Below are 26,218 nucleotides of genomic sequence, written 5' to 3'. Positions count from 1 at the left end.
GACCCCACCACAGCACTGTTTTCCAGCCCTAGTTCAAGGTCATACGGGTCAAGGCATGTGTCTGCCACTGTGAGCCTTAGTCCTGTTTCTGGGAGGCTGGGTCCAAAGCTGGCACCCACAGTACTGCAGCTAGGAAACCTATCTCATTTCTCCTTCCTGGGACTTGTGATGTCACCCCCATGCCCCAGGCTGAAGACGGCCAGTGTGGTGGGGCTCTGCCTGTTAGTTAGCTTCCACCCCCACCCACCACACTCTGTCGCTGGTGCAGTTACCCTCTCCCACACATCACATCTCCTGGTCTCACCCCCTGCGCTTGCCTGCGTTCCTGGCTTAGGAACCACTATGGTTCTTTGGTTTTTCCTGCCCCCAGGAGCCACAGGCAATGTCATGAAGCCCCTGCATCCTAGCTAGAATGGTATCTGGCTCTCTGAGGTCAGTGTGAGCAGGATGGCACTGACCCCAGTAGTGTGGACTGGATTACAGCCATTGTAGTCCTTCAGACAGAGAAATCTGTCCTCCATCCCATCTGAAAGATCACTCTACAAACCTGGTCCCAGCCTGGCCTCTATTCCATCCTCATGGGTCCCCACGCCATTGACATGACTAGTACCATGGATCTCACAATGGCCTCAGTATTGGGTGTGAGCTAACACGTGTTGGTATTGATGGCCCTGCCACAGGCCTGTGGGTCTCCCACAGAACCCCCATTCCTCCTGAAAAGGAGCAGCCCTGAGCCGCTGTTCTGGGGAGCAGCAGGTTTCATTAGCTGTGAGAGGCTGGGGGCCCCCAAATATCAAAGGGGTGCATCCTAGACATCCCCCTGCCTGGAGACACTGGCCTGTCTCCAGAAATGACTGAGGACCATTGCTCAGTTGGTAAAGCACTTGTCTACCATACACAAAGCCCTGGGTTAGAGCCTCCACACTGCATATACCAGGTGTGATGGTGCATGCCTATAATCTCAGCAATCAGGAGGTAGAGGCAGGAGCCTCTACCACATAGTACAGTGGTTTTCAACCTTCCTAATGCTGTAACCCTTTAATATAGTTCCTCATGGTGTGGTGACCCCCCCAACTATGAAATTATTTCATTGCTGCTTCATAACTGTAATTTTGATACTGCAGTGAATCATAATGTAAATATTTGTGTTTTCCAATGGTCTTAGGTGTGACCTCTGGGTTGAGAACCATTGACATAGTAAGTTCAAGGCCAACGTGGAATACATGAGACCCTGTCTGAAAAAACAAAACAAAACCAAAGATGGCCCTTACATGTCTTCTGTCCCCTCCTCTACCCTAGGGCAGACACCCTACCAATCATGCATCTGCTATGTTTATGTCCATCATGTTTTTGCCCCATGTAGTGAGCATAAGAACTCGCCATTGGGGAGCTCTGGACCCAACCCCAAGTGTGGGGTGGCTTGACATATGGGGCCTGAGAGTTTTCCTGCAGGACACCATGAGCAAAGAGTAGACATGTCTGCTGTGTGACCCCATGACTCTGTGTGTGACCCCGTGAGTCTGTGTGTGAGCCTGTGAGGCAGGAAGACCTGAAGCATCCATCTGAGTCCAAAAGGACTCGGTGTTGGTGTTTCTATTGGTAATGTATGGTTGGGAAGGGCTGTGACTCTTGTCCTAACAAGCAGGTATCCATTACCTGAGGAGGGACAGACAATGTGAAGGACAAGGATAGGAAGTGCATCGAGTGACACCAAAGCTTAGGAACTGTTGCAGTGTCGGGGTAAACACAGGGTGAGCTTGCATACTAGGTGCAGGAGACCAGAAAGAGTCACAGCCTCTGCCGTGATGGGTACCTGGCCCTGCCCTTGTCCTGCCTACTCTCCCCAGGCCCCAAAACTGAGCCTGTTTGGCCATTAGGAAACCAGAGTGGCCTTATCCAGAAGCACCTCATGATTTCCCTGGGGCTCATGTCCACAGGTTCTCTCAGAGATATGGAGGCCAGAGAAGAAACCCAGGCCATGGACATCAGCCCCATGGAGGAGAAGGCCACATCCCCTGAGGCCCCAGCCATAGAGGAGCCCCCAAGCCCACCCAGAGAAGGTGAGTGTCCAGCCTCATACTAAGGTAACTGAGGCCTGGGTGGGAAAATCCAGTCCAAGGCTAGACCTCAGGAAAACCAAGCCACTCTCAGCCTATTTACCCCTATGAAATGGTGTCCACAGGATCTGCAGGGCCATGGCTTAGGCTCCATACACAGTATCAAGCTATACTCAGGAAGAGCTATGAGGCTCTTGAGAGGCAAAGAACACACTGTATATGCTGTATTGAAGGATGAGGCCCACAGAGGTTAAGAAGCTTGCCTGGGATCACAGCCCACACTCCAGCAAGAATCTGACCTAGGTCTGGGTTTAGACTCATCCCACTGTCACATTGCCCCCTTTTCTCACCCACATGACCTCCTCAGACTCTACTGGGTCTCCTGGTTGCAGTTTCCCAGGTCAGTGCATTTCTGGAGCTGAAGACAGGCCATGGAAGGAAATCCCACAGACCCCCACACCACCCAAACTCTATGAGGCCAGTTCAGGCCAGGTGCTGGAAGTAGGACAGTGAAACTTCAGATGCCCCCTGAAGTCTGGGGAAGAGGGAACTCACAGGCAGAATACTTGAGAGATCAGCACTTGGCTTGCATTTTTGGAGGCCACTGAGTTCTGGAGAGATGGTAGAGAGGTACCTAAGGGATACCTGCATCCTGACTCAGTATCCCGGGCTCTACCTGGTTGTGAGTCTAAAGCCCTGTCATGTCTATCTGCGGCTCTGAACTTCAGGAGCACTTCACTAAATACCCATGAGCCTTTGTTCCACCTACAGCCCCAAGCTGCAAGGGCATACCATTCCATATCTACTATTCTTTGCAGAGTCTGAATTAGCCCACACTAGCCTCTTCCAACCCCCACCTAGTGCCGGAGATTAAACCCAGGGCTTCAAGCATGCTAGGCAAGCACTGTACCGTTGAGCCACACCCCAACCTTGCCCGCCAGCCTCTGATTGGACAGTGTAGCTATTGGGCCACTTGAGAGGATAGTCAACTGGTGACATGACCAGAAGTGAAGGAGAGGCAGGTGGTGACCTTAAGCAGAGATCCCCAAGGAACCACCTGTGCTGTATGTGAAGAGGGCTGGTGCTCTGGCAGTGGTGCCAGCAAGTGTGTAGGGGGACACAGGACAGAGCAGATGGCAGAGGATGGACAACAGAGAGGGTAGGGGGGACAAAAAAGAGGACAAAAGGCCTGGGGAAATGGGCTCAGTCCATAACGCGCTTGCCACACAGGCTTGAGGACTGAGTTTGAGTCTCAGCATCTCTAAGATCTAGGTGTGGTGATGCGTGCTTCTAACCTCAACACTGGGAAGGTGAGCAGGTGTGTCCCTGGGGGTCACTAGTCAGCCAGCCAGATTGGTTGAGTGCTAGGCCAATGACGGACAATAGCTCAAAAAACAAGGTAGAGAGCAATGAGGAAGGACCTCCAAGGTTGTTCTCTGGCCACCACACATGAAGACACACACACACACTCACACACACACACACACACACACACACACACACAGTCTCACCCCCCCACAGTTTCTCTCTCTCACACACACACACACACTCACACATACACACACACTCACTCACACACTCTCACACACACACACACACACACACTCACACACACGCAGTCTCACCCCCCCACAGTCTCTCTCTCTCTCTCACACACACACACACACACACACACTCACACACACGCAGTCTCACCCCCCCACAGTCTCTCTCTCTCTCACACACACACACACACACACACACTCACACATACACACACACTCACTCACACACACTCACACTCTCTCACACACACATACACGCTCACACACACACTCACACACACGCTCACTCACACACTCTCACACCCCCACACACAGTCTCTCTCTCACACACACTCACACACCCCCACAGTCTCACACACACACACACACACACACTCACACACTCTCACCCCCCCACACCCCCACACAGACACACTCTCACACTCTCACACACACACACACTCACACACTCTCACCCCCCCACACCCCCACACAGACACACTCTCACACTCTCACACACACACACACTCACACACTCTCACCCCCCCACACCCCCACACAGACACACTCTCACCCCCCACACTCACACACACACACACACACACACACACACTCACACACACACACACACACACTCACACACTCTCACCCCCCCCACACCCCCACAGACACACTCTCACACACACACACACACACACACACACTCACACACACACACACACACAGTAGGGGGATAGGGTGGAGGGTCGAGTGGAACAAGGAGGAAGACGAGGAGGACTATGATGGCAGGACAAAAGAGCTGACAGAAAAGGAAGGACAGGGGGACATCAGAGAGATCTTTACGAGTCTGAATAGGGAACAGAAATTCCGGATAGACCTTCATCCCTGGGGGCTCCTCACTGTGCACCCCACCAATGTGCTAGAGTCCCTGACTGAATGGCTGCAGGCCAGGGACCCTCCCACTTCCCTTCTTTTTCCCAGGCCAGCACCCAGCCTGAGGCTCTGGCCCTTCCTTGGCAATAGCCCTGGGGGTCAAGCCCTGACTCCATCATCCTCAGCTCTCCAGGGACACCTGCCCCAGGAGTGAGGGGGCAGGTGCCAGGCCAGGCTCCAGTCAGGACCTTACTCATTGTTACTGTTTGCTTTGCTTTTGCCGGCATACAGTACTGAGGGGTGAAGCCAACTATGGCTGGCCCTCGACCACCTCTCAGCCTCAGTTTCTGCTGGGTGACCTCCAGGAGAGCAAGTGGCCTTGCTCATAGGCTGCTACCTTATCTCCTTCACCATCGGTGCTACCGGCAGGAGCTGCACTAAGGCAGCTGTGGCCGAGCTGCCAAAGGGCAAATGGTTGGCGGCTACTGGACTTTGACCCATGGCTTCCAGGGGAGCGGGTCTTTATCTGATTGGGGAGCTGGGGCTGCTGAGAGGGTAGGCGGGTGGGGCCGGGAAGGATCTGGGACAAACAGCCAGGCCTGCACCTGGCACCAGCGGCTGTGATAACGCAGTGATGGGCTCGATAACGGCGCAAGAGCATATCTGACGTTCAGGCGGGTCCAGCGCGGCTCCTCACAGTGGCTGGAGCTCAGATGCCAGCCACTTTGATTTATAGCCAAAAATAATAGGACTTTTATACCATGAGATTGATTTATTTGATGTTAATCACAGCCCTTATCGTGGTATTAATAATCTGCTGTTCCCATGACGTCACCCAGGGGGCTTTACAGGAGCGCATCGATCGGGGGCCACACTGGTTATCTGGCCAGCCAGGAAGGCAAACATGCCCTTTGGGCTGGAATTGGGTGCGGGGCTGGTGGAGGGGCCCAGCTGTTGCAGAGACCAGTGAGCCAGAGGCCACAGGCCTAGGTGCACTGGGTGGGCACTGGGCTGTGACAGACAGCTGCTAAGGAATAATTATTACTGCTGTGATCAGCAGGGGCTGAGGGCTTTTTAAGGCCAAGAGGAAACCTGTAGTATTAGATAAAGCAGGAGGGCAGGTGACTGTGTGCCCCCTAGCCTCCGTTTCCCTCCTGGTCACAGGCTAGCCCAGAAAGAATGTGACAATGTTTTCCTCTTTACAGATGTGAGTACACCCACAGTGCCAGCACCCCCTGAGTCCCCAGAAGGTCCCGAGGATATGGAGGGGCAGGAGTTGGAGATGCCACCCCAGGATGAAGAGAAAGAGGAAAAGGAAGAAGAGGCAGCCATGGCCAGTCCCTGGAGTGGGCCAGGTAACCAGGCTGACTAGCCCAGTACAGCATTGCTATGACCCCAGGGCAGCCTTCTGGGCTAGCTGGAGACTAGGTTATCTTGGATTCTTGGAGAGCACTGGTGCCCAGGTCTGTGCAGTTGGCCCAAGCAATATGGTCTGAGTTGGACTCTGGAGTGCTCACACCCAGAGCCTGTGGTGTAGACAGAAGCATTTGGAGGGTCTGGTGTGACTGGTAATGAAGACTGAGAGATGACAGCAGGAACAGGCACCTGGAGGGGTGTCGAGAGGATGTAGCTGGAGCTGCCAGTCTGGGGTCTTCCCAACAGCAGATGGTTGGCATTCTAAGCTGGCTGGTGCCCAGGTGGGCTCAGACTTGTGTGAGGAGGAGAACACCTGCTCTTCCTGGGGGCTGCAGCCTATCTGAGGTTCCTAGTTACCATCAGCCCCACAAGCCAGTCAGGCCTGTACCTTTGCACATCTTCAGGCAATGAGTGCTGCTGGTCACATGCTAAGCTGGAACTGGCAGCTGGCTCAGATCTCCCAGGTCTCAGAATGTGGCAGTCATGGTACCCTTGCTTCTGATAAACAGATACCATGGCCCAGGAGCACAGTGGGGGTGTCAGTGATATTTCCAGGGCTCTTATTGCAGGCTGAGGGCTACTGTGCAGGGCAAGTAGGTAAGGTGGGTTAAGTGGTGTACGTATAAGGGGTGTATCAAGGAGGGAGGAGTTGGGAGGCTGAGCGTGTGGGTGGGAAGCACATGTGTACACAGTTACTGAGTGTCAGCTGTGTATGAGCATGTAGGAATTCTCACAACCAGATTCCTGTCTGTGTCTAGAAGGCATGTCAAGGGTCTTGTCTTGCTGAGGGATCAGAGGAAGCTTTGCCGGGGCAGAGACCCTGTTCCTCCCCTGGGGAACTAGGGATCCACATTGGAAAGGGGTAGAAATGGACTCTTAACTGAACCTATGGGTGTTTTGGTGGGGTCCTATGGCATTAGAAGAGTATGGGAGACCATTGGTGTTGTCTGCCACCAGTGCAAAGGAAGATGAGTGGCAGGTGTGACTGAGGGGTACACAATGAAATAACAGCCTGAGGCCAGAGAGGAAGGGTTGGCCCGGAAGGCCACAGTCAGAATGGGGACCCGCACCCTGTATGGAAACTGAGTCCACTCACAGAATGCCCTATGGCTAGTTGTCTTGGGGCACTCCCCTCTGCCATCCCTTAGTACATTGATGCTTAGCACACCTCTTGGCTCTAGATGACCTGGCTGAGATGTATGACAAATTTGTCCACTCCTCCTGGGTGCCTGGTGGGAGTTGGGCACTGACCCAGGGTCCTGTCCTCAGTTGAGACCAGTGTCCCCAGATCTCGGTACCATGATGGGAGTAATTGCACTTGATCTCACGGGTGCCAGGGCCTTCTCCACCCACAGGTCAGCCTTTTCCACTCACATGCCCAAAGCCATGGAACTGGGCAGAGCCTTGTGTTCAGACTGCCCCACTTCTAACCAGCCTTATGCTGACTCAGTTTCTCCAGCTAGAAGGGAGTCTGTGAGTACTGACTCAGCACCAGGAATCCCTGTGTGTCCCTGTTCCATGTCTAAGAGCATAAAGGGGACAATGCCTGCTGGGGATGGCAGGGATCATGTGTGTCTATGGACTTCGGTGGCCACATGGATGGTCTTTACATCAGCACCATGGAGCCAGCAGAGTGTCATACCCACTTCAGTGCAGAGCAGAGCATCACTGGCTGGGAACTGCTGCTACAGAGATCCAGAAGCCAGGCCATCAACATCAGTATTGAACATTACCCACCGTCCTTATCCACATAAGTGTTATTACTTCATTTTTTAGATGGAGAAGCAAGGCCCTTGTAGTTTGCAGCCCGCCCTGCCCCTGTGAAGGCCGTGCTCCATGGGCTGTGGTTTGGGGTCAGGGTACAGCCCAGCTTCCCGAGTTATTTGCATCCTCAGGGGCCAGGCGGTACCCTATCGGCTCCCACAGATAGGAATTTCTGTGCAGTGGGCAGCGATGGGGTTGATAAGTGGCTGCTGGCCAACCGCCGTGGTAGCCATTGCCTATCAGCTCCCACACAGGCCGTGCTTATCACCTAGTGGGAAGCTGCTGGAGAGGCCCAGGGGGCTCTTATCTCCAGGGCCGCCCGAGCCTGTGATGAGGTTGTAGGGTTAAGGCCTGAAGGCAGTGCCCAGTCTGGTGACAGACCAAGTGGCTACTTTTGCCTTGCTGGTTGCCTTTGACTCTTTCTGACCTCTGGCCTGTAGCCCTCTTCCAGCAGGTCCCAGCACCCACCCTGCCTGTTCCAGGGAACCCGCCTGAGAGGTATCTTCCACTGTTCCTCTCTGGAGAGAAGGTATAGAGCTGGCTTGGACTCCAAGTCTCCCTCTGGCTCTGTCTGGCTCAGAGAAGTGCCTGGACCTGAACCCATTCCCATCTATTCTGCCTGAAGTGAGGTGGTCACTGGACCCATGACAGAGCTGACAGTCCGGGGCTGGGATCTCCAGAGGGCTCTGCCCATCCCGAACACAATCTGATGTTGCTTCCCAGGCTTATAAGTATCAAGGACCACCCATCAGATTCCTCTCTAGATGAGACAGGACTTCAACAGGCCCCAGAAAGTGGCTGTCAAAGCGCCTGGTCTCAGGGCTTCTTCATAGCAGATGTACAGATGTGAGACAGCTCATGGCCTGATGGCCCAGGCCTAGAGCAGATGAAGAAAAGTCCTCCAGGAAGAGCTGGCAAAATGGCTTAGCAATTAGTGTTTGCCACATAAGCATGAAGATTGGTGTTTCACATAAATGCCAATTGGACATAGCAGCCCACCTGTTGTAGTTCCCGACGGAGACAGAGGATCCCCAGAGCAAGGTAGCTAACAGTACTGGTCATTAGTGACCTCTGTCTGCTTGAGAGACCCTGCCTCAATGAATAAGGTGGAAGAGTGATCAAGGATGACTACCAGCATCAACATGCACACACGCACACATGCGCATGCGCGCGAAAACACACACACACACACACACACACACACACACACACACACACACGCACGCACGCACAGGGGAAATGGAAAAGGGGGGGAAAGACCCCCAAGAAACCGGCATGTGGCCTCCTAGTTTCCATGCTGCCAGTGATACCCAGGAGTAGTCACTTGACTGCTGCAGATCCAAGTATAGTTGTACTTGCTCAAGAGCTTTATCAACACTAGAGTGCAGCCCCAAGGTCGTGTCAATCACCATCACTGTCATGATTTCCTGTCCTCTTCTGGTTCTGTCACTGTGTTTAGTTCCCTCTGCCCCTGTCTGGTACTTGATGACTGTAGCACTCCACAGTCTGGGGGTAGTGCACAATGATGTTTTCATCCATCATCACGAGTTCTGTGTCTTGCCAGATACTGGCCAATCAGTTCTTCCATGCTGCAGGAGCCCAGCTTTGCTGAGTGTCTATGGGTGGCCTGCTGACCTCTGAACCTCAGTTTCATAGTCTGTAAAAATGGAGTTGGGGAGAGTCGTTGTGGCCCTCCAACTTGCCACCTACTAGGCACCTGGTTTCCCTCATACAGGGGTGCAAGCAAACCTTCAGGGTTCAGAAACCCCTCCAGCAGCTGATTTTGCATTACATTTGCACCTGAGCAACACAATGGGCAATGTCTTGTTGCAGATCTGATGGCCACACACTGCCCAGAGTCCTGCTTTGTACTGACCCCACAGTGTGGTCTCAGCACCCTCTTCTGGGCAGTGGGGATGGTGTCGCCCCATGTAGATTATAAACCCCAAGGAAAATGCCAGGAAAGTGCCTTCAGACCTCGTGTGATAAAAGTCCATATGTGCACAAGACAGGGTAGCCCTGCTCTCAGTGCTCAGAACAAACCAGATGGTGCTCTGTAGAATGAGAGGACCTTGATGGTCCTTCTAAGGTTTGCTGTGTCTTGCTGTCTGAGAGGTTTGTAGATGCCAGAGAGCAGAGCTCACAAGAAAGGAATGGCCATGCCAAGGCCCGGAGAGCTTGGAGCCTTAGCAGTCCATGAGCCAAGGGAGAGTGGAGTCAGAGGGGCTGCTGCCCAGGGCCCATCAGGTGAGGGGAAAACGGAGGATTGGAACAGGAAGGCTTATGTGCTCCTGAGGCATAGCAGGGACACACCCTGGGTCTGAGGGAGCCACAGATCATCACACTGTGGAAAGAGAACTCGGGAAGTTGTGTACAGGGTTTGGGATACCCTTGCTGAAACCAGTCCTGGCTTCTCTTGGTCCTCAGCTGAGTTCTAATTGGGAAGAAGAATAGAAAGGAGAAAGTCTGAGTTGTCATCTTTGAAATGACCTTGTTTGCAGGAGTGGTGGCCGTTTCAAATCCAGCTATGCGGAGGGCTTGAAAGTAGATCTGTAACCTTGCCCAGCTGCCTTGTTGTGGAATGTGGGGACCTGTCCCCATGCCTGGTGCCCCTCAGTGTCACTCTTCCTATCACCTTCCCTTAATGTCAGGAGGACGCGGCTTGCAGACACATCAGTCCTGTCAGGATACAAGTCCCATCTAACTCTGTCAGCACCCCTGCCCTGGCCCTCATGGCCCATCTGACATGATCTTGAGCAAGTAGCAGAAGAGAAGAAATGAACGAGCTGCTGTTAGTCAGGTAGCCTGGTGTGGAGTCCTCTTCCTAGGGATTCCTCCAGTGCTGGCCTCAGCAAAGGGATTGATAGCCTACCCAGTTCCTTCCCTAAGACTCCATAGAACTGGGGGATCTGGGACACAGAGGGACCATGACTTTCCCAGGTCCCCCAAAGGCTCCATGCATGCCATCTGTACACCAGCTATGTGATGCTGCCTGTGCCAACAGAGTGGCACTCCATCTGTGATGAATCTCTCTCCCACTCCCTCCCAGTGTCTGTCTGGGAGGCCAGAGCAGGTACTAGAATGGGATGCACATTGAGTCATGATGGGGGCCTCAAACCATCCCCTGGGGTGTGCTTTCTGGTAAAGTGAATGGAGAGACCCAGAGAGTTCCACCCTCTGTCAGTATGAGTGCAGCCATAGCTAGCGGTGAGGGTCAGGAATCTGCAGGACTCCAGCAGTGTTCTTCTTCCCCTTGAGTGTCTTGAGCCTGGAACTTACTCTGGTCGCCACTATTTGAGAGCAGGATCCAGGGGCCGAGCCTGAAGTTGAGGCAGACTGTAAGAGGAAGGGCAAGAGGACCTGAGGGTGACTTGAGACAGCTACGCCAAGCACACCAGCACCATGTGGACATGCTAGGTGACCCAGGACCACTCCTTCAACCATCCCCAAGCAGGACCCAGTTCTCAGTTCTGGAAACCCCTGGAGGTTTCCAGGGGTTGAAGGACAGGCAGCAGAAGAGCCGCCTGAGCTCCTTCAGGCTCACTGCCCCGAGTCCATGTCAGGATTCACATTGGGCTGGGCCCCAGCCTGACCTCCTGGGAGGATCTATGCAGAGAGACAGGCCAGCGACAGAGAGAATAAGCAGGTCTGCCATGGCCGCTTCCCCATACAGGGTCAAGGTGCTAGGCCAAGGTCTGGCAGCATCCTGAGGCCCGGGGAGGGTGGAAGAGGAAAGCACTGGCTGGGAAGGAGGTAGCACCCTGTGTTCAGCACCTCTTCCCATGCCCAGTTTTGGAAAGGAGGCGACTGTAGAATTCTTCCTGGAGCACACGGTCCTTGGGAAGGATTAAGACCTGTAAACCCACCCCAAGTTCCAGAGACAAAGTAGAGCAGGGAAGAGGAGTCCTGTGGTTCCTTACAGCTGAGATCAAGGGGCACAGCTGACCCCACAGCCCTGGCCTGAGGAAGCCCAGCTGTGTGCTGAGACCCCAAAGCCCAGCTGCCCAGGCAGCGTGTAGAGGAAAGAAAAGTCAGAAAGGACTGTTTCTCTTCTACCCAGGAGTTTCTTGGAGCCCAGAACTCTTTCCAGGAGCTGCTATGAACTGAGTGAGAGCCAGTCAGCCCATCCCAGCTCCTGGAGGCAGGGCCAGGAAGGGTGGCCATGTACCAGGCCAGTGTGTCCCTGAGCAGTGTCAGTCAGCAAAGGGGATGGCTGAGTGTCAAGGCCAAGTGGGAGAGCAGATGGCAGCACCAGAGAAGGACCCCATCTCTAAGCTGACAACTGAAAGGCAAATTAGGGTGAAGGGAGGTGTTCAGGCAAGGAGCTGGAATATGCAAAAGGCCTAGGGCACTGGGCATGGCATGATGGAGCCTTAGGGCTAGGGTGAGCGTGGGGAGAGATGGTGCTGGGCATAGACGGGGCAGGGTTATGAGCCATAGAGTTTGAGGGCAGCCCTCACAGCCTTGTCATGGTGCCAGGGATAAAATCCTAGCCCTCAAACGCACTAGGAAAGCACTCCACCTCTGGGCCACACCCAATCCCGAAATTCCTGGCTGCACAGTGGAGATTCTGAAAGACGTTGGGAGGGTCTTTGATCAGCTGCCTGGGAGAGCAGATCAGAGTTAGAGCATCCCACAGTCTCAGGGTGGAAGGGCTGCTACTAGGGCCACAGAAGATGTTGTTGACCATTTCCTGTTGGAGGCCCCAGCCAGATCTCCGGCCCAGGGTCCCAAGGAAGCAGGAGATGGGGACCCCTCCCTCCCATGGAGCGGTAGCTTGTTATCTAGACTGTGTCCGGCTAACTAATCTCGCAGGCCCGGGTTTCTGTGTGAACCTCAAGGCCTGTTATCTGGTGGCTGAGGCAGGACGGCTCGTCCTGATGGACAGCCTGGGAGATGGGCCGATAGCTGGCCATGCTCCCCTCCCCACGACCGTCTAGCTGGCATGTGTGGGTGGGAAAAATCATTCCAGCTATTTTGTGTTATCATGGGGCCTGGCGTGGCGGGTGATAGGCCTATTTGTCTTAGATTAGCCAGCGGGGGAGGGGGCACTAGTAGATGGCAGGGGTCACTCTGGGGTCAGCTTCAGAGACCAACCCAGCAGTTTGGAGTCCCTTTGAAGACTCATGTTGTTCTGAGACCCCAGGGTTGCTATGAACAATCTGAGGCTAAGAGATGGATGAAAAATCCTAAGGAAATTATATCTTTACAGTCAGGCATATTCTTCCTGGATAGTCACTGACTACCTCCTAGGGCAGTCACTCTCGGGGGCTGGAAAGACACAGGGAGGGCCTTGCTCTCCTGGGATGTATGGAGACACTTCTACCTCCGTGTCTGAGGCCAGAGACGATTCTAGATGGTGTCAGAGTGGGGCTTTCTGAGCCAATAAATCATCAGCCACCCAAACTAGTGTGTTGGGGCAGAAGCCACGGTGAAAGGCCTGAGCTGAATGTACACAACTAGATCTAAATGCAGGTGAGGAGAAAGGAGGCGCAGAGGTAGAGGGCCCCATCAAGGAGGGACTGTGGTGGTAAGCAGGTGATTGTCCTGGAAACAAGGTTCAGAGGTCATAGCCTCGGGTCAGCATGGGCCATGGGAGGATGGCTGACAGATGGAGATGGACACCCTGGCCCTGCCCACACGAGTCCTGGGCTAGCTGTGGCTCCGATTCCACCTTGACAACTGTTCTGAGGCCTTGGGCCCTGGAAACTGTAGAAGTGGCTGTCACTAGCACTACTACCCAGGTGACCTGTCAAACTGCCCCCTCCCCATGCTGGCTCCCATGCCCTCTTTGTTTCTCATACATTGAGCACTGGGTACATGCCAGCCTGTTACAGATCTCAGGTTTGAGGACTCCATCCGAGCAGCAGCTGGAGTGGCAGCCAGTCACCAAGGGACAGAAAGGTGGCTGAGACATGGGGGCAGGGCCAATGGCTATGAACTCCAGGGCCCAGGATTCGTACAGAGCTCTTTCTGACACCTGATAAATGGCCCCTAAGGTACAGCTGGTGTAATGGCATCAGGGGACCAAGCATGCCAGGTAGGTCTGCTCTAGGAGCAGATCCCATTGGCTGCTGTGTTGGTAGAAAGAGAGCCCAGAAAAGACTTCAGAAGAAATGAGAGTTCACTATCCAGGCAGCAGGAGGCACTGTGGTACCCCACGACAGATGTAGAAACTGAGGCAGACAAGCAAGATGGGCAGTTCCGGGGAGAACTGAGCAAACCTACCTCTTGGGAGTGTCTATTACCTACCATGAAGTCTCAGCACAAGGGGATCTCACTGGACACTGTAGGCAGAGAGGGTAAGTGGACAGACAATAGGACATCCAGTGGGAAATGCAGGTGGAGCCCTAGAAGGGGCCCCAGGCCTGGCTACCCACCGCATGTGGCCTACTGACCTCACCCCCTTCCGGGACCCGCTGTCTGTGGCCAGAGCACGCTATCTCGGTGGCGGCGCTAATCAAGTCGCTTCCTTCTCTGCCCTCCCACCGGCTTCCTGCCCAGCCAGCAGTCCCACAGCTGGCCTAGACATCAGCAAGGCAGGTCCTAGGAGCTTGGTCCTTGCCAGGGGAGCTTCCACCACTGCCTTCCAGCAGTTTCCCTCCTGTCCCCTCCCTGGTTACAAGGTCTGCATGTCATTGCAACCCTAAGTCGTGGTCTCTTTAGAACAGTGGCCACAGAGCTGTGTGTGTGGTAGGGGACTGCCACAGAGCAGTGTGTGTGGTAGGGGACAGCTGTTGTTCCTGGTGCCATGGCTGATGATGCCACCTGTGTGGTCACTGCTGCTGCCCTGAGCCCCAGTGTCGTTACCGTCTTCAGTGCCGTCACTGGCTTCCTGGCCACGGGTACCCTGACTAACAGTGCCCCTGGCACTGTGACCATCACTGGCAAATCGCACTTGCTAGCACTGTCACCCCAGGAGTAAGAGCGGACGCAGACTGCCAGTTAGTTCTCTCTTCTCTGTCATGCCCAGTCCTGGCCGGAGCCACATCTGCTCCAGCTATTTCTATCATGACCGCCAGTATCCATCTAGTGGAAATAAGACAGGAGCATGAGGTGACCTTGGGTCTATGTTCTCATTCCTCTCGTTTTTACTGGTAGCAATGATGGCCTCATCCAGAAAGCTGTCCTTTCTCTCTGGGATATGGACAGGGTGACTAGGGTAAGGCCAAAGTGGAGCAAGCTTGTGCTTCCCTACACCCACAACTGGAATCTACACAGGTCCCGGGTCCAAGGCACAGTACTGGGACCCATAGGTACTGGGAAATGTTCCCTCCCCTCTCTGTCTTACCCTGCCCTAGAAGGGAAACTGAGGCAGCTCTGCTTAGTTTGGGCAGCACTGCCCTTATATGAGCAGCATTTATGAGACTCCCCACCTCCCTCGTGAGACCCAGCATGCTGTCAAGACTTACCCAGACCCAGGATGGGAGCCAGGAAGCAACCCCCACCCACTCCCTGCCAGCCCTATGACATATCTCTGTTCTTTGAGAGGTGCCCCTTCCCCATAGCCACGACGGCTCCTTATTTATTTATTTATTTATTACCCCTCTATCTCTGTGCGTAACTTTTGATTTCCTCGCTGCGTTTTTTCCATTATGGAGGCGGTGGACGCAGCCGATAAGATCGGTCCCCAGAGATGGGACAAAGGGGCCGCCGTCGGCTCGAGGGCTGGTCATATCCTGCACGCAAGGGCCCAGCGCGGCCTGAGATGAGGCAAGATGCTATCATACCTTATTGTGTCTCATGGGGGCCCTGCCCACCCAGCCCTGCCCCCAGCTGGTCTCTCCAGGTCCCCTGGAATCACCATAGGCTTTGGATTTGTCCTTCAATCCACTGAGCCTCCGTGCCCCCCTCCATATGACTTGTGTGGGGTGTGTTGGATGGAGCCCTCTAACCAAGGCCTGCCACAACCCTTTGCTGCCCAAGCAGAGACTTGATGGAGCCCTGCGAATTTATCCAGAAAGACCATGAGTGTGAACTGAAGAACAGCAAGGATGGCCATTGTAGTGAAGCCAGAGGACATTTTGACCCTTAAAAAAGTCTCTACAAGAGCCGGGCAGTGGTAGCGCATGCCTTTAATCCCAACACTTGGGAGGCAGAGGCAGGTGGATCTCTGAATTTGAGAGATCACTACAGAGTGAATTCCAGGACAGCCAGGACTACATAGATAAACCCTGTCTTGAGGGGGGAAAAAGTTATACAAGAGAGTGGGAATCATTTTGAGAGATGCAGACTCCATAGGAATGCTGTAGGAAGTTCCTGAACCTGACAGGCTTGGCCACAGCTCCACTGGTACATGGAGCCATCAAGCTGAGTACTGTCTCCCACCCCTGCCTTTGCCTAGTTCTGCCCAAACTCCCCCTGCCCCAGGCCTACCCCCAAAGCCTCTGCATTCTAGATCACATGCAGAAAGTGGACAGGCGGGACAGGTGCCCCAGGACCACAAGCTCCAAGGCCCAGCCACGCTGGGTGCCTGATTCCAGGGTCAGCAGGGAGCTGCAGTAGGAGACATGTGAATCTAGGGCAGGTCCCTTTCCTGAACCCACACCAGCCCCTGCTCACACCATGCCATCCTCTTCCCTTTTCCAGTTAGGGAGCTTGAAGGTCAGAGTCAGGTCAGAGGCTTGGGTTTGAACTTCCAGTATCCCAATGTGATCCCTGGCCTCCAAATTCAAGATGAAGTCGACAGAGGCTTCGAAGGCCAAGGCTACTGCAGATGACTCTTCTGAGGGGAAATGCTAACGAGCCTTTAAGCCTCCTTGCCTCTCAACTTGCGCAGTGCCTGACTCACCCTGGGGTGCAGGCCTAACATCCAGAGAGATTGGGAACCCTGTAGCCAAGACCTCAGACACCCCATTTGCATATACCTCCTTCGTAGGGGCCTCTGGTCTGTGCGCAGAGGGTCAGCAGGTGCTCGGGCCCTGGAGGACCGATGTGCTCCAGGTGGTAGCCACATCCCGACGGGCTGGCCTCCCCAGCTCCTGCCTCACTCTCAACTCTTGGCCCCAAGATGTGAGTGCCTGTAGGCAAGGCGGACAGCTGTCACTCCAGGTAGGAGAGGACTCACCTTTTCACCCTTGGCAACAGCAGCCACATTCCAGACCTTCACATGCCCTCATACCCACCCTTCTGACCACTTAGACCAGAAACTGTGGCACCAGAAGGCAAAGGGATGAAGGCAAGGTCGGTGAGTGCACTGAGCTGGAGCCAGGTGAAGCCAGGCTCTGGGCAAGGACCAGAGTGTCCATGCCATCACAAGTAGACAGGAAGATGGGGTGCTCTAAGCTGATGGGGCTTCCTCTGTTCCCATCCTGGGGGGGCGGAGATGGTGAAACACCTAGCATGGAGATCTTAGAGAAGCCTAGTCAAGACATACACACACACACACACACACACACACACACACACACACACACACATACACACACACACACACACACACACACACACACACACACGCTTCAAGGCAACATGGAAGCCATGACTCTCAGCCTCCTCAGGCAAGTGGGGTAGGTAGGAAAGAGCTCCTCGCCTGGGTGTGGCACCCAAGCCACTAAGGGATCTGTGTGTCTGTTGAGGGAGTAATGGCGGCTCAGGCTATGCTGGTCTGGCTGCTTTGGCTATGCCCTGAAGAGAAAGAACTAGTGTCCCTCTCCAAGGAGTCCTGTCTCCAGGTTCAGTAGGGGTGATCAGAGCTAGAATCCTGGCTCTGAGCCATACAAGGGCCTAGGAGGAGCAAGTTACAGCCACCTAGGCACTGTTCAGGAGGAAGGCATCCCTTGCTCCATTACAGCCTATATATGTACCTTCTGTGAGAGCCAACTCTTCACCAGAACAAGCTCAGTTACCCCAGGTGGTGAGAGGCCCCCAAGATCCCAGGAAGGAAAAGCCCCACCCTGCATAACCTGCTCTTCCCAGGTGGACCCAGATCTGCCATTAGCAAGGGCCAGGGTTCAGCCGATAAAGGCTGACTGTTGTTCCATGTCAAAAAATCAATACTCAACATGCACAGTCCCAGAGACCAGGGAGAGGCCGTGGGCTAGCTGGAAGGGGCAGGGCTTCCGCACTCTGGACCAGCCCTCCAACCCAGCACCAGTGATTGGAGTTCCCAGTGACCCAGACCCTAGGCCAAACTGACCACACACACACCCCACCCTGCACCTTCTTTGTAGACAGGAAGCTTGAGGCTGGCCTTTTCCTCCCCAGGGCCACCAGAGTGGTGCCTGGACCTGAGGAGGAGGCTGGATGGGCAGGCAAAGCAGCTCACAGAAATAGGGAACAGAAGCAGTGGTGTTCTTCCACCCCCTGGGACTAGCTGCCCCTTCTCCCAGGCACGATATCCTTCTGGGTCCGGGACACATGATGCCTGGAATATCCCTGAGGGCTGGCAATCTAGGGAGCTAGACACCTGTTTCCTCTGAGGTTTGCGCCACTGGGAACAGTGAGGTGAGAGGGAGGGGACCTGGGCACAAAGAGGAGAGGACACATGAGGCTTCCCAGGATCCTGGTACAGCACCCATGGACCAGTTTACCCATACCTGTTGGTTGTGGACACTGCTTGCACCTGTATGTCCCAACAGCATCCTTTGCTGCCTTCACAAGAGTGGACATATGTGCTTCAGAGCAGAACTCAGAACTGCTTTTTTTTTTTTGGTAGTTGTTTTTTGGGTTTTTTTCTGAGATAGGGTTTCTCTGTGTAACCATCCTGGCTGTCCTGGAACTCACTTTGTAGACCAGGATGGCCTCAAACTCACTGAGATCCACCTGCCTCTTCCTCCCAAGTTCTGGGATTAAAAGCATGCACCACCACCCCCGGTACAGAACTGCTTCTTGGTATGAGCGGATCACATCCTTACAGGACTTGAACCCAGCTTTCTGGTGGCCCCCAGTCATTCCAGCCTGGCCAGAAATACCAAAGCGTGTCAGAAATCAGTCTTTATGAAGCCAACTGACTGATTCCCATTCCCCTGGTGGCTGGCATCTCCAGGCACTCTGCGAGGTCAGACCTTACCTGAGGGGCAGGGCAGAGACCCTCCCATGTGCCATGGAGATCCTCCCAGCCTACTATACCTCTGCTTCCTAGTGCTCAAGCTTGTGTCCACGCTGTCTGTGACTCCACAGCTTACCTGGTTGGTGCCATCATCTCCCTCTGTAGAATACCTGGCAGAAAATCCTTCCATCTTGGCTGTGCCAGTGACCACAGACTTGAGATTCCCTGCCCAGTTCCTGGAGAGTGAGCACTGGGGCCCTGCTGGGCTTTCAGGATCATTGTCTGCCCCTATTACTGCTCATACTCCTACCTGGAAGTGGGAAATCTGGTGGCTAAGTCCGGCATACCCAGGGGCCTGGTCCAGGGGATTTGCTATGAGTGAGCCAGCACCACCCGAGTTGGAGTCATGAGTCTGGGGTCAGAGGGAACTGGCTGAACTCACCTTACTGGCCATATAACCTCGGGAAAGTCCCTTGACCCTCTTTGAGCTTGCTTTCAATGCCTCCCATGTCTTCCCTAAAAAGTGTGTAACAGACAATCGGAGGCCTCAGCAACCAAGCAAGGGCCGGCATAACACATAGGCCCCTTTTTACAGCCAGATTTGTCTTTCAGTATGGCTTGGTCCAGAGAACCTGTCCCAGATGCTCTCTCATCCCTCCTTCATCTGCTGTGTGACTCTGTGTGGGGGGGGTCACTTGCCCTTTCTGGGCCTTGGTTTTAGGTGGAGCAGATGTTCTCTGGGCCATATAGTTTGTCTTCCCTGTTCTATATTCATATCTGTGGAATCTTCTAGATCCCGCCAGACTGGGGCTTCCCTCCCTCCCCGCTGGTGCCTTTTTCTTCCTTTACTGTGACTTTTATCAAAAGCAAACAGGATGATCCTTGTGATAGGGGCCGCTCCCCAGCTGCCCTGTGGGAGTCACAGGGCGGGTTGGAGGGAACGATGGGCTGATTAGATAAGTAGGTACTGGTGGTGAGCTGGTGGGCACCCACATACCAACCACAGACTCCACAGGGCATGGTGGGGGCTTTGGGTGGTTGGTTTGGTGCTCCAGAGGCCCTGGCCATTGGCACAAGGGGTCTGGCCCCATTTGAGGTGAGGAAGTCTCTTGCTGACACTCCTACACACCACAACCTCCTGTTTTAGAATTGCATGCCAGCAGATGGGGCCATTACCCACACGGGAAAACAGGGGTGACTCGGGTCTTATCAAAAGGGTACTCTGAGGTCAGGGCTTAAGAGTGACCATACTTGGGCCAGGCAGTGGTGGCCTTTAACCTCAGCACTTGGGAGACAGAGGCAGGCGGATCTCTGTGAGTTTGAGGCCAGCCAGGACTGTTACACAGAGAAACCCTACAAAAAGAATGGCCATGCTTGGGGAGCCAGAGAGATGGTTCAGTGGTTGAGAGCACTTGTTGCTCTTTTAGGGATCCAAGTTTGGTTTCCAGCCCTCGTGTCAGGAGGCTCCAACTCCAAGGGGATCTGACACCCTCTTCTGGCCTGTGTGAGCCAAGATACACACACGGCATACCTACACACAGACACACACTATAAATAAAACATTAAAAAAGAAAGAAAAAAAAAGAGGGAAAGAAGGAAAAAGGAGTGGCCATGCGTGGGCCTGTGACCTTGGGGGAATTTGCAAAAGATCTCTGGGTCTCCATCATCTACATAAAGAGGAGGCCAGCCGGGTGGTGGTGGCGCACGCCTTTGATCCCAGCACTTGGGAGGCAGAGCCAGGCGGATCTCTGTGAGTTCGAGGCCAGCCTGGACTACCAAGTGAGTTCCAGGACAGGCGCAAAGCTACACAGAGAAACCCTGTCTCGAAAAACCAAAGGAAAAAAAAAAGAGGAGGCCAACGCCAGGACTGGGCAGTGTTGTGCAGCTGTTGAGGGAAGCCACTTCGATTTCAAGGCAGAGCTGGAACTTAGGGGCCTCAAGTCAGGTCTGAGGAGCTCCCAGGCCAAGAGCACCCCCTGTGAGGCCAGTTTCAGCACTGTAGTAAACACGGCCCTTTAGCCTTACAGACAGAGGCTCTTGAGGATGACCTATGAGCATATGAGCAGCCCTTCTACAACATAGTAAGCTGAGGGTCCAGCAGGACAGAAACAGCTGCCACTAGGGCAGTGTCAGGACTTGGCCTGTTGGTTTGAACACAGTTCTGCCACCTAGGGCACCCCAACAATAGCCAGATCAACCCCTACCCCCAGCCAGGCTCCAGATGAGGAGGTGGATCCTGGGCTTCTGTTCCTGGGGGGTGAGTGCCCTGAGGGCCGTGCATGACTAACATTGCAAACAGATAAATATGCATTAGGTTCCTTGAAGATGCTTCTGGGGAATGCAATTAAGTCCTAGCACGTGTTCTAGAAGCAATGTGTACAGTTGTTTACCTGAATAAATTAGCCCTTGACCCAGTGCTGGACCTGCAGTGACTGCCTGGTTTCTGTCAAGGGCCCACCAGAGAGCATTAGGGAAACTGAGACCAGAGCCAGAATATTTCAGCCCTGGAAGAAGCTAGCTGCTCCCTCCTACGTCATCCTTCAAAAGGGTACTGGGGTTGTGTGGCAAGACTCTGGGTCAAACTCAGCCTGTCTACTACACAGTCCCGCTGGCTGCTGACCCTCTTTGAGCCTCTGTCTCCCAGGAATGCCAGGAGGAATCTCGTAAGTCGTGTCTGGTGTTGGGCTGAGGGACAGAAGACGGGACCAGGGTTCATGTTAGGACTGCAGGTTTTAAGGGACAAAGGGCACATTCTCCGTTCTCCACTGAGGGAACAGGTGGACAAGGCCTAAACCAGGCTGGAACCCACCATAACAGCCCACCATAGGAGCTGCCTGTGACCATGAGGGCATCCGGACAGCACCTTGTTCCTAGAATTCCCAGGATAGAAGCTGTGGCCCCAATCCCTGTCCCCGGATACCCCTCAGAGCTCTGCCAACGAGCATGTGCCACAAACCCAGAGGCTAGATCATGGCCACATGGCCACATCCAGCCCAGGTTTCCTGTCACCACTGTTGAGGTCCAGGTTTTCTAGAAAACTGTCTTCCCAGCCCCTCACCGGCCAGGTAGCCCCGAGCTTGCTTTCTTGCACTCTCATTCTCAGGGTCCTTGGAAATGACCAGCTTCTCCAAGCCCCACTTTTCTGGTGCTGTTTTACCTGCTAGGAGAGCATCTCTGCTGGGTGCTAGCTCATTTTTTGGCCACAAGGGATTGGGGCAGGAACTAGGTTATCTAAGTAACTGAATGTTGACTATCACCAGAGCTGCTGTGCACCATTGCACAGGTTGCCTTGTACACAGTGCTGAGGAAAGCTGAGGCTGAAATCAGCTGCCTTCCCCTTACTCATCTGCCTCAAAAGGCAGACTGGCTGACCTGGACCCTGGACCAGAGAGGTGTGTTACCATAGTGATTGTTGTACATCTCACCTCTCCAAGGCCTCCCCCAGTCCCTGAGTACAGAATGATGGTGCTGTCCCCCTGAGAGAGGGACCACAGCTCTTATCAGCAACCAGCCCTCTCTGGCAGTGCATGATACCCAGAGGATGGGGTGGCTGCCGTGGGAAATGCCAGCCATGTTCTTATCTGGAAGGCTGAGCTGTGGCCGTGAACTCTGATTAGGGTGCGGGGCCGTTTGCTAGTGGGTGAGTGAGGGGGTGGCACCGACTACCTCCTTCCCCATGGGGGATGGAGGCAAGCTGGAGCCCAGAGCCGGGCTCCCACAGGTAGCAGCATGGATGAGTGTGGCTGTAGGGCTGCCCATGCCACGCCCTCAGGGTGACCTACATCAACTGCCTCCTTACCTTGTGCCCCAATTTGTGAGGACACAGCCTCAGGTGAAGGTGTCTCTGCAGCAGGGAGATCGTGACAGGGACCAGGCCCCATCTTCCGAGGGATGTTCTAAACACAGAATAGAAATCATGTGAGGGTAGATGACTTAGCTGTCTGTCTCAAGATCCAGGCACACCCTTCTCAGGATAGTAGAGCTTTCTCTGTCCCTTCCTGACACCTCGGTGGGATGCTGGGTAGCCAAGCTTAAAGCACAGACTCTCAGAAGAACTCTCTAATGCCATTTCTGTCCTGAGGGCCATTATGTGGGGACCAAAGACATAAGCACCCAAACCAGGGGAAGCTGACGGGTCACAACAACCGATAGACAGCCCTGTAGTCAGTCCAGGTTTGGATACTGACACCTGCTGCCAGCTGTGGGCCTATCAGGGCCTCAGTTTCCTCGTCTACACGGGAAATAAGCTTCACAGGAGTTAGTGTCTCCATCCCTCTCAGGACAGTGCTGCCAAGCCCTGCTCCTGTAGATGGTACTGACCATCCTGGTGTCAGCTTTGAACCGTGCCCTGTGGGGCAAGGGAAGGTGAGGGAGGGGGAGCCAGTGGGACAGCCCTGCACCAGGACAGTGCCCTGGGTGAGCTGCAGAGGACTGGTTGCTTTTATGAAGGGTAGAGCCTGCCTTCTGGCCCCTCAGCCCCTCTCCCACTCCCAGGCTGATAAAGGGGTGCAGGCCTCCTTGGCCTCCAGCCCTGGTCCACTGCCATCTTATCAGCCCCGGGGAAGACAAAGGCCCAGTTACAGCTCTCCACGGGGCCTCCTGGCGTATTTACACCTTATCTCCACCATTAGCTGGCCAGTTATCTGATGATCGAGCCCATTAAGGCCACAGCCTGCCTGATGGGGCTCCAGGAAGTGGGGCCGCCACAGCACTCTGGCCAGGGGACCAGGCCAGGCCATGTGAGGCCTCCACAGGCTGGCAGCCTGAGTAGCAGGTGGACAGGGCAGAGGGTGTGTGGCCTGAGGAATGACCATGCTCCCACCTCCTTTAAAGACACAGAGGCTCAGCCGGGCGGTGGTGGTGCACGCCTTTAATCCCAGCACTCGGGAGGCAGAGGCAGGAGGATCTCTGTGAGTTCGAGGCCAGCCTGGTCTACAGAGTGAGTTCCAGGACAGGCTCCAAAGCTACACAGAGAAACCTTGTCTTGAAAAACCAAAACCAAAACCAGAAAAAAAAAAGAAAGAAAGAAAGAAAGGAAGAAAGAAAGAAAGAAAGAAAGAAAGAAAGAAAGAAAGAAAGAAAGAAAGAAAGAAAGAAAGAAAGAGAGGCTCAAGTAGGGCAGATGGCTGGCCACGTGTCCATGTGTCCCACAGCTAACACCAATAAGTACAGCTGAGTCTCCTGTCCCAACCTGCAGGCCATGATCCATGAGAAGTTCTAGAAGCCTCATGTGGCATACCCTCTGGCCCTGTATTCTGCATCTGCCTTTCTTAAAAGACACTGTCTTGCCAGGCGGTGGTGGCGCACGCCTTTACTCCCAGCACTCGGGAGTCAGAGCCAGGCGGATCTTTGTGAGTTCGAGGCCAGCCTGGTCTCCAGAGTAAGTTCCAGGAAAGGCGCAAAGCTACACAGAGAAACCCTGTCTCGAAAAACAAAAACAAAAACAAACAAACAAAAAAAAGGCACTGTCTTTTATTTAGAACCACCTGCTAATCCAGGGTGATCTTATCCCATGATCTTTAGTCACACCTGCAGACCTTTTTTCACATGCAAGGGACATTCACAGTTATAGGTGATGTCTTGTGAAGGGCCACCATTTGGCCTAGCACACAAGGTTCTGCATGTGTGTGGCACACACAGGTTCTGCAGACAGTGACCAAGGCCATGGTGTGGCCTGTCCACCTCTCTGTGGTGTTTCTGTAATCCAACGTGTCCTCAGAAAGGGCAAAGGAGTGGGGGCTATGGGTCAGAAGCGGGCTGGGGGGGTCACCAAGCAGCACCTCACCCCACCATGTTTTTCTTCAGAGGAGCTGGAGCTGGTACTGCAGGACGGGCAGAGGTGTGTACGGGCCCGACTGAGCCTCACTGAGGGCCTGTCCTGGGGCCCATTCCGTGGGAGCATCCAGACCAGAGCCTTATCCCCTGAGTGGGAAGAACCGGTAAGGAGCTGAACCCTGGCTGACCAACCAAACCTTTTGCCTTTACCCATGGGGAACTTTGGTGGAATCCAAAGAGCCAAGGGTGAAAGGGGGAGGGACTTCCTGGGAGGCCTCTGAAGGGGGAGGGACTTCCTGGGAGGCCTCTGAAGGGAGTGATACTGTGCTTTGGGTCCCAGGATGACTTCCTAGAGGACAGGAGCCCAGCAGGGGAAAGGAAGGGGGTCCAAAGGGAATGAGTGGCAAGGAACAGGGTGCCCATCAGGTTGGGAGGGAAAGGTGGCCAGGGGTGGGCAGCAGCTTGAATGAAGGGGAAGCTGCAGGAAGGTAAGAAGTTCCTTCCGACACAGGAACAGGTACTGGGGTGGGCGTGGCTTTCCGGCACTGGCTCAGCTTGCTCACTCTAGCAGCCCTGCCTGGGCAGAGATTTCCTAGGGCAGCCTCCTTCCCACCACACAGCTACACTGCCGTTTGTCTTGGACTTGCTTCTGAGGCCGCTTCTGTTATGGCAAGTCGGCCTGGCTTCCTCCTGCTGGGATGTGTGGGTTCCTTTTGAAATCGTTTCAGATGGAAAATGACACCAGGACACAGAGACCTACATACAAACATGGGGCAGGAATTGGAGGGCCTTGTGCAATGTCCAGAGGTAGCATGATGGCAAAGGCCTGGGAGGCCCAACAGCTCCTAGGCTAGCCCTGTCAAGCCTAGGATGAGGTGTCTTTATGCTAGAGCACTGTGGTGTAGGCCCTCTGTCTCCTGATGTGGCGTTTGGGTGTGGCTTGATCCAAGATACTCACTGGCTGGCCAGTGCCACATGCTGCTGGGTTCCTTGGGCTGAAGACTGCCTTCTTAGTGCCCTTTGCAGGTGAGGCTGAGACCGTGGGCTGCACTTCCCCAGCATCTGGAAGCCAGGATGCTGCACACACGTGCATACACAGTCTCATCCTCAGAAACATCACAGAAGCACAGACTGCTGAGACAGTGTCCATAGGCAGGTGGGGAGCAGCAAACAGGTCCCTAGCACAGACCACCACTCACAGCCCCTTCTGCACAAGCCACATGTGGTGACTCAGAATCTCTGTGTTGGGACAGCCTTTCTCATGTTGGAAAAGGCTCACCGAGTTCAAATAAGCCATCTACAGAGGCTTGTGGCCTGGCCACATAGCCTTTCAGCTAGCAGGATAGGTACACTTGTCCCAGGCTATCCAGGGAGAGCAGGAGCTGGCCCTGGACTAAGCAGGTCCACCTGGAGTCTTCTGTTTGCTATGTCCCAGGCAGATCCCTTCCTGCTCAGAGCCACTGTTTTCTCAGCCCTTGGGACCGCAGGCAGGACACTCAGAACCTAGAGGCTTCCTTTAGGCCTAGGCCTGCAGAGAAGATAAGGTCAGGCTGTGCTCTGAAGTAGGAGTCAATCCCCTTGCCTGCTGGTGGCTGCATGGAGTACGTAAGATAGGCCTAGAGTGGTACTTGACCCTGTACACATTCAGTACAGCCCGAGGAAGGAGACTGGCCCAAGGTCCAGGGAGGGATGTCACAATGCACAGGACAGCTGATTAAGGTCCTGTAGGAAGGAAGTCAGGGCATTCAAAGTGGCTCTGCAGGGCGAGCATGTCCTTGTGTGCAGTAGATAGCAAGTGACTTGGAGACCACTGACACTGG

At 54.3% G+C, this 26,218-nt stretch overlaps 1 protein-coding gene across 2 annotated transcripts in view; it reads left to right on the top strand.

Annotated features, from left to right (window-relative positions):
* Zfpm1 (zinc finger protein, FOG family member 1) overlaps positions 1–26,218 on the top strand; it is a 60,826-nt gene that overhangs the window by 21,256 nt on the left and 13,352 nt on the right. For both annotated transcript variants that reach the window (XM_052728551.1, XM_052728552.1), the window contains exons 2-4: positions 1,938–2,060; positions 5,659–5,808; positions 24,429–24,562. In XM_052728551.1, the coding sequence (XP_052584511.1) occupies positions 1,952–2,060; positions 5,659–5,808; positions 24,429–24,562 (393 nt within the window). In that variant the 5' untranslated portion in view covers positions 1,938–1,951. The remainder of the gene's footprint in view (positions 1–1,937; positions 2,061–5,658; positions 5,809–24,428; positions 24,563–26,218) is intronic.

The sequence above is a fragment of the Peromyscus californicus genome, unplaced genomic scaffold (assembly GCF_007827085.1).
Source record: "Peromyscus californicus insignis strain IS unplaced genomic scaffold, ASM782708v3 Scaffold_8__1_contigs__length_139910024, whole genome shotgun sequence".
Classification (NCBI taxonomy): domain Eukaryota; kingdom Metazoa; phylum Chordata; class Mammalia; order Rodentia; family Cricetidae; genus Peromyscus; species Peromyscus californicus.
Note: the sequence above shows the minus strand (reverse complement) of the source record. Positions and strands in the feature narration are given on the sequence as shown.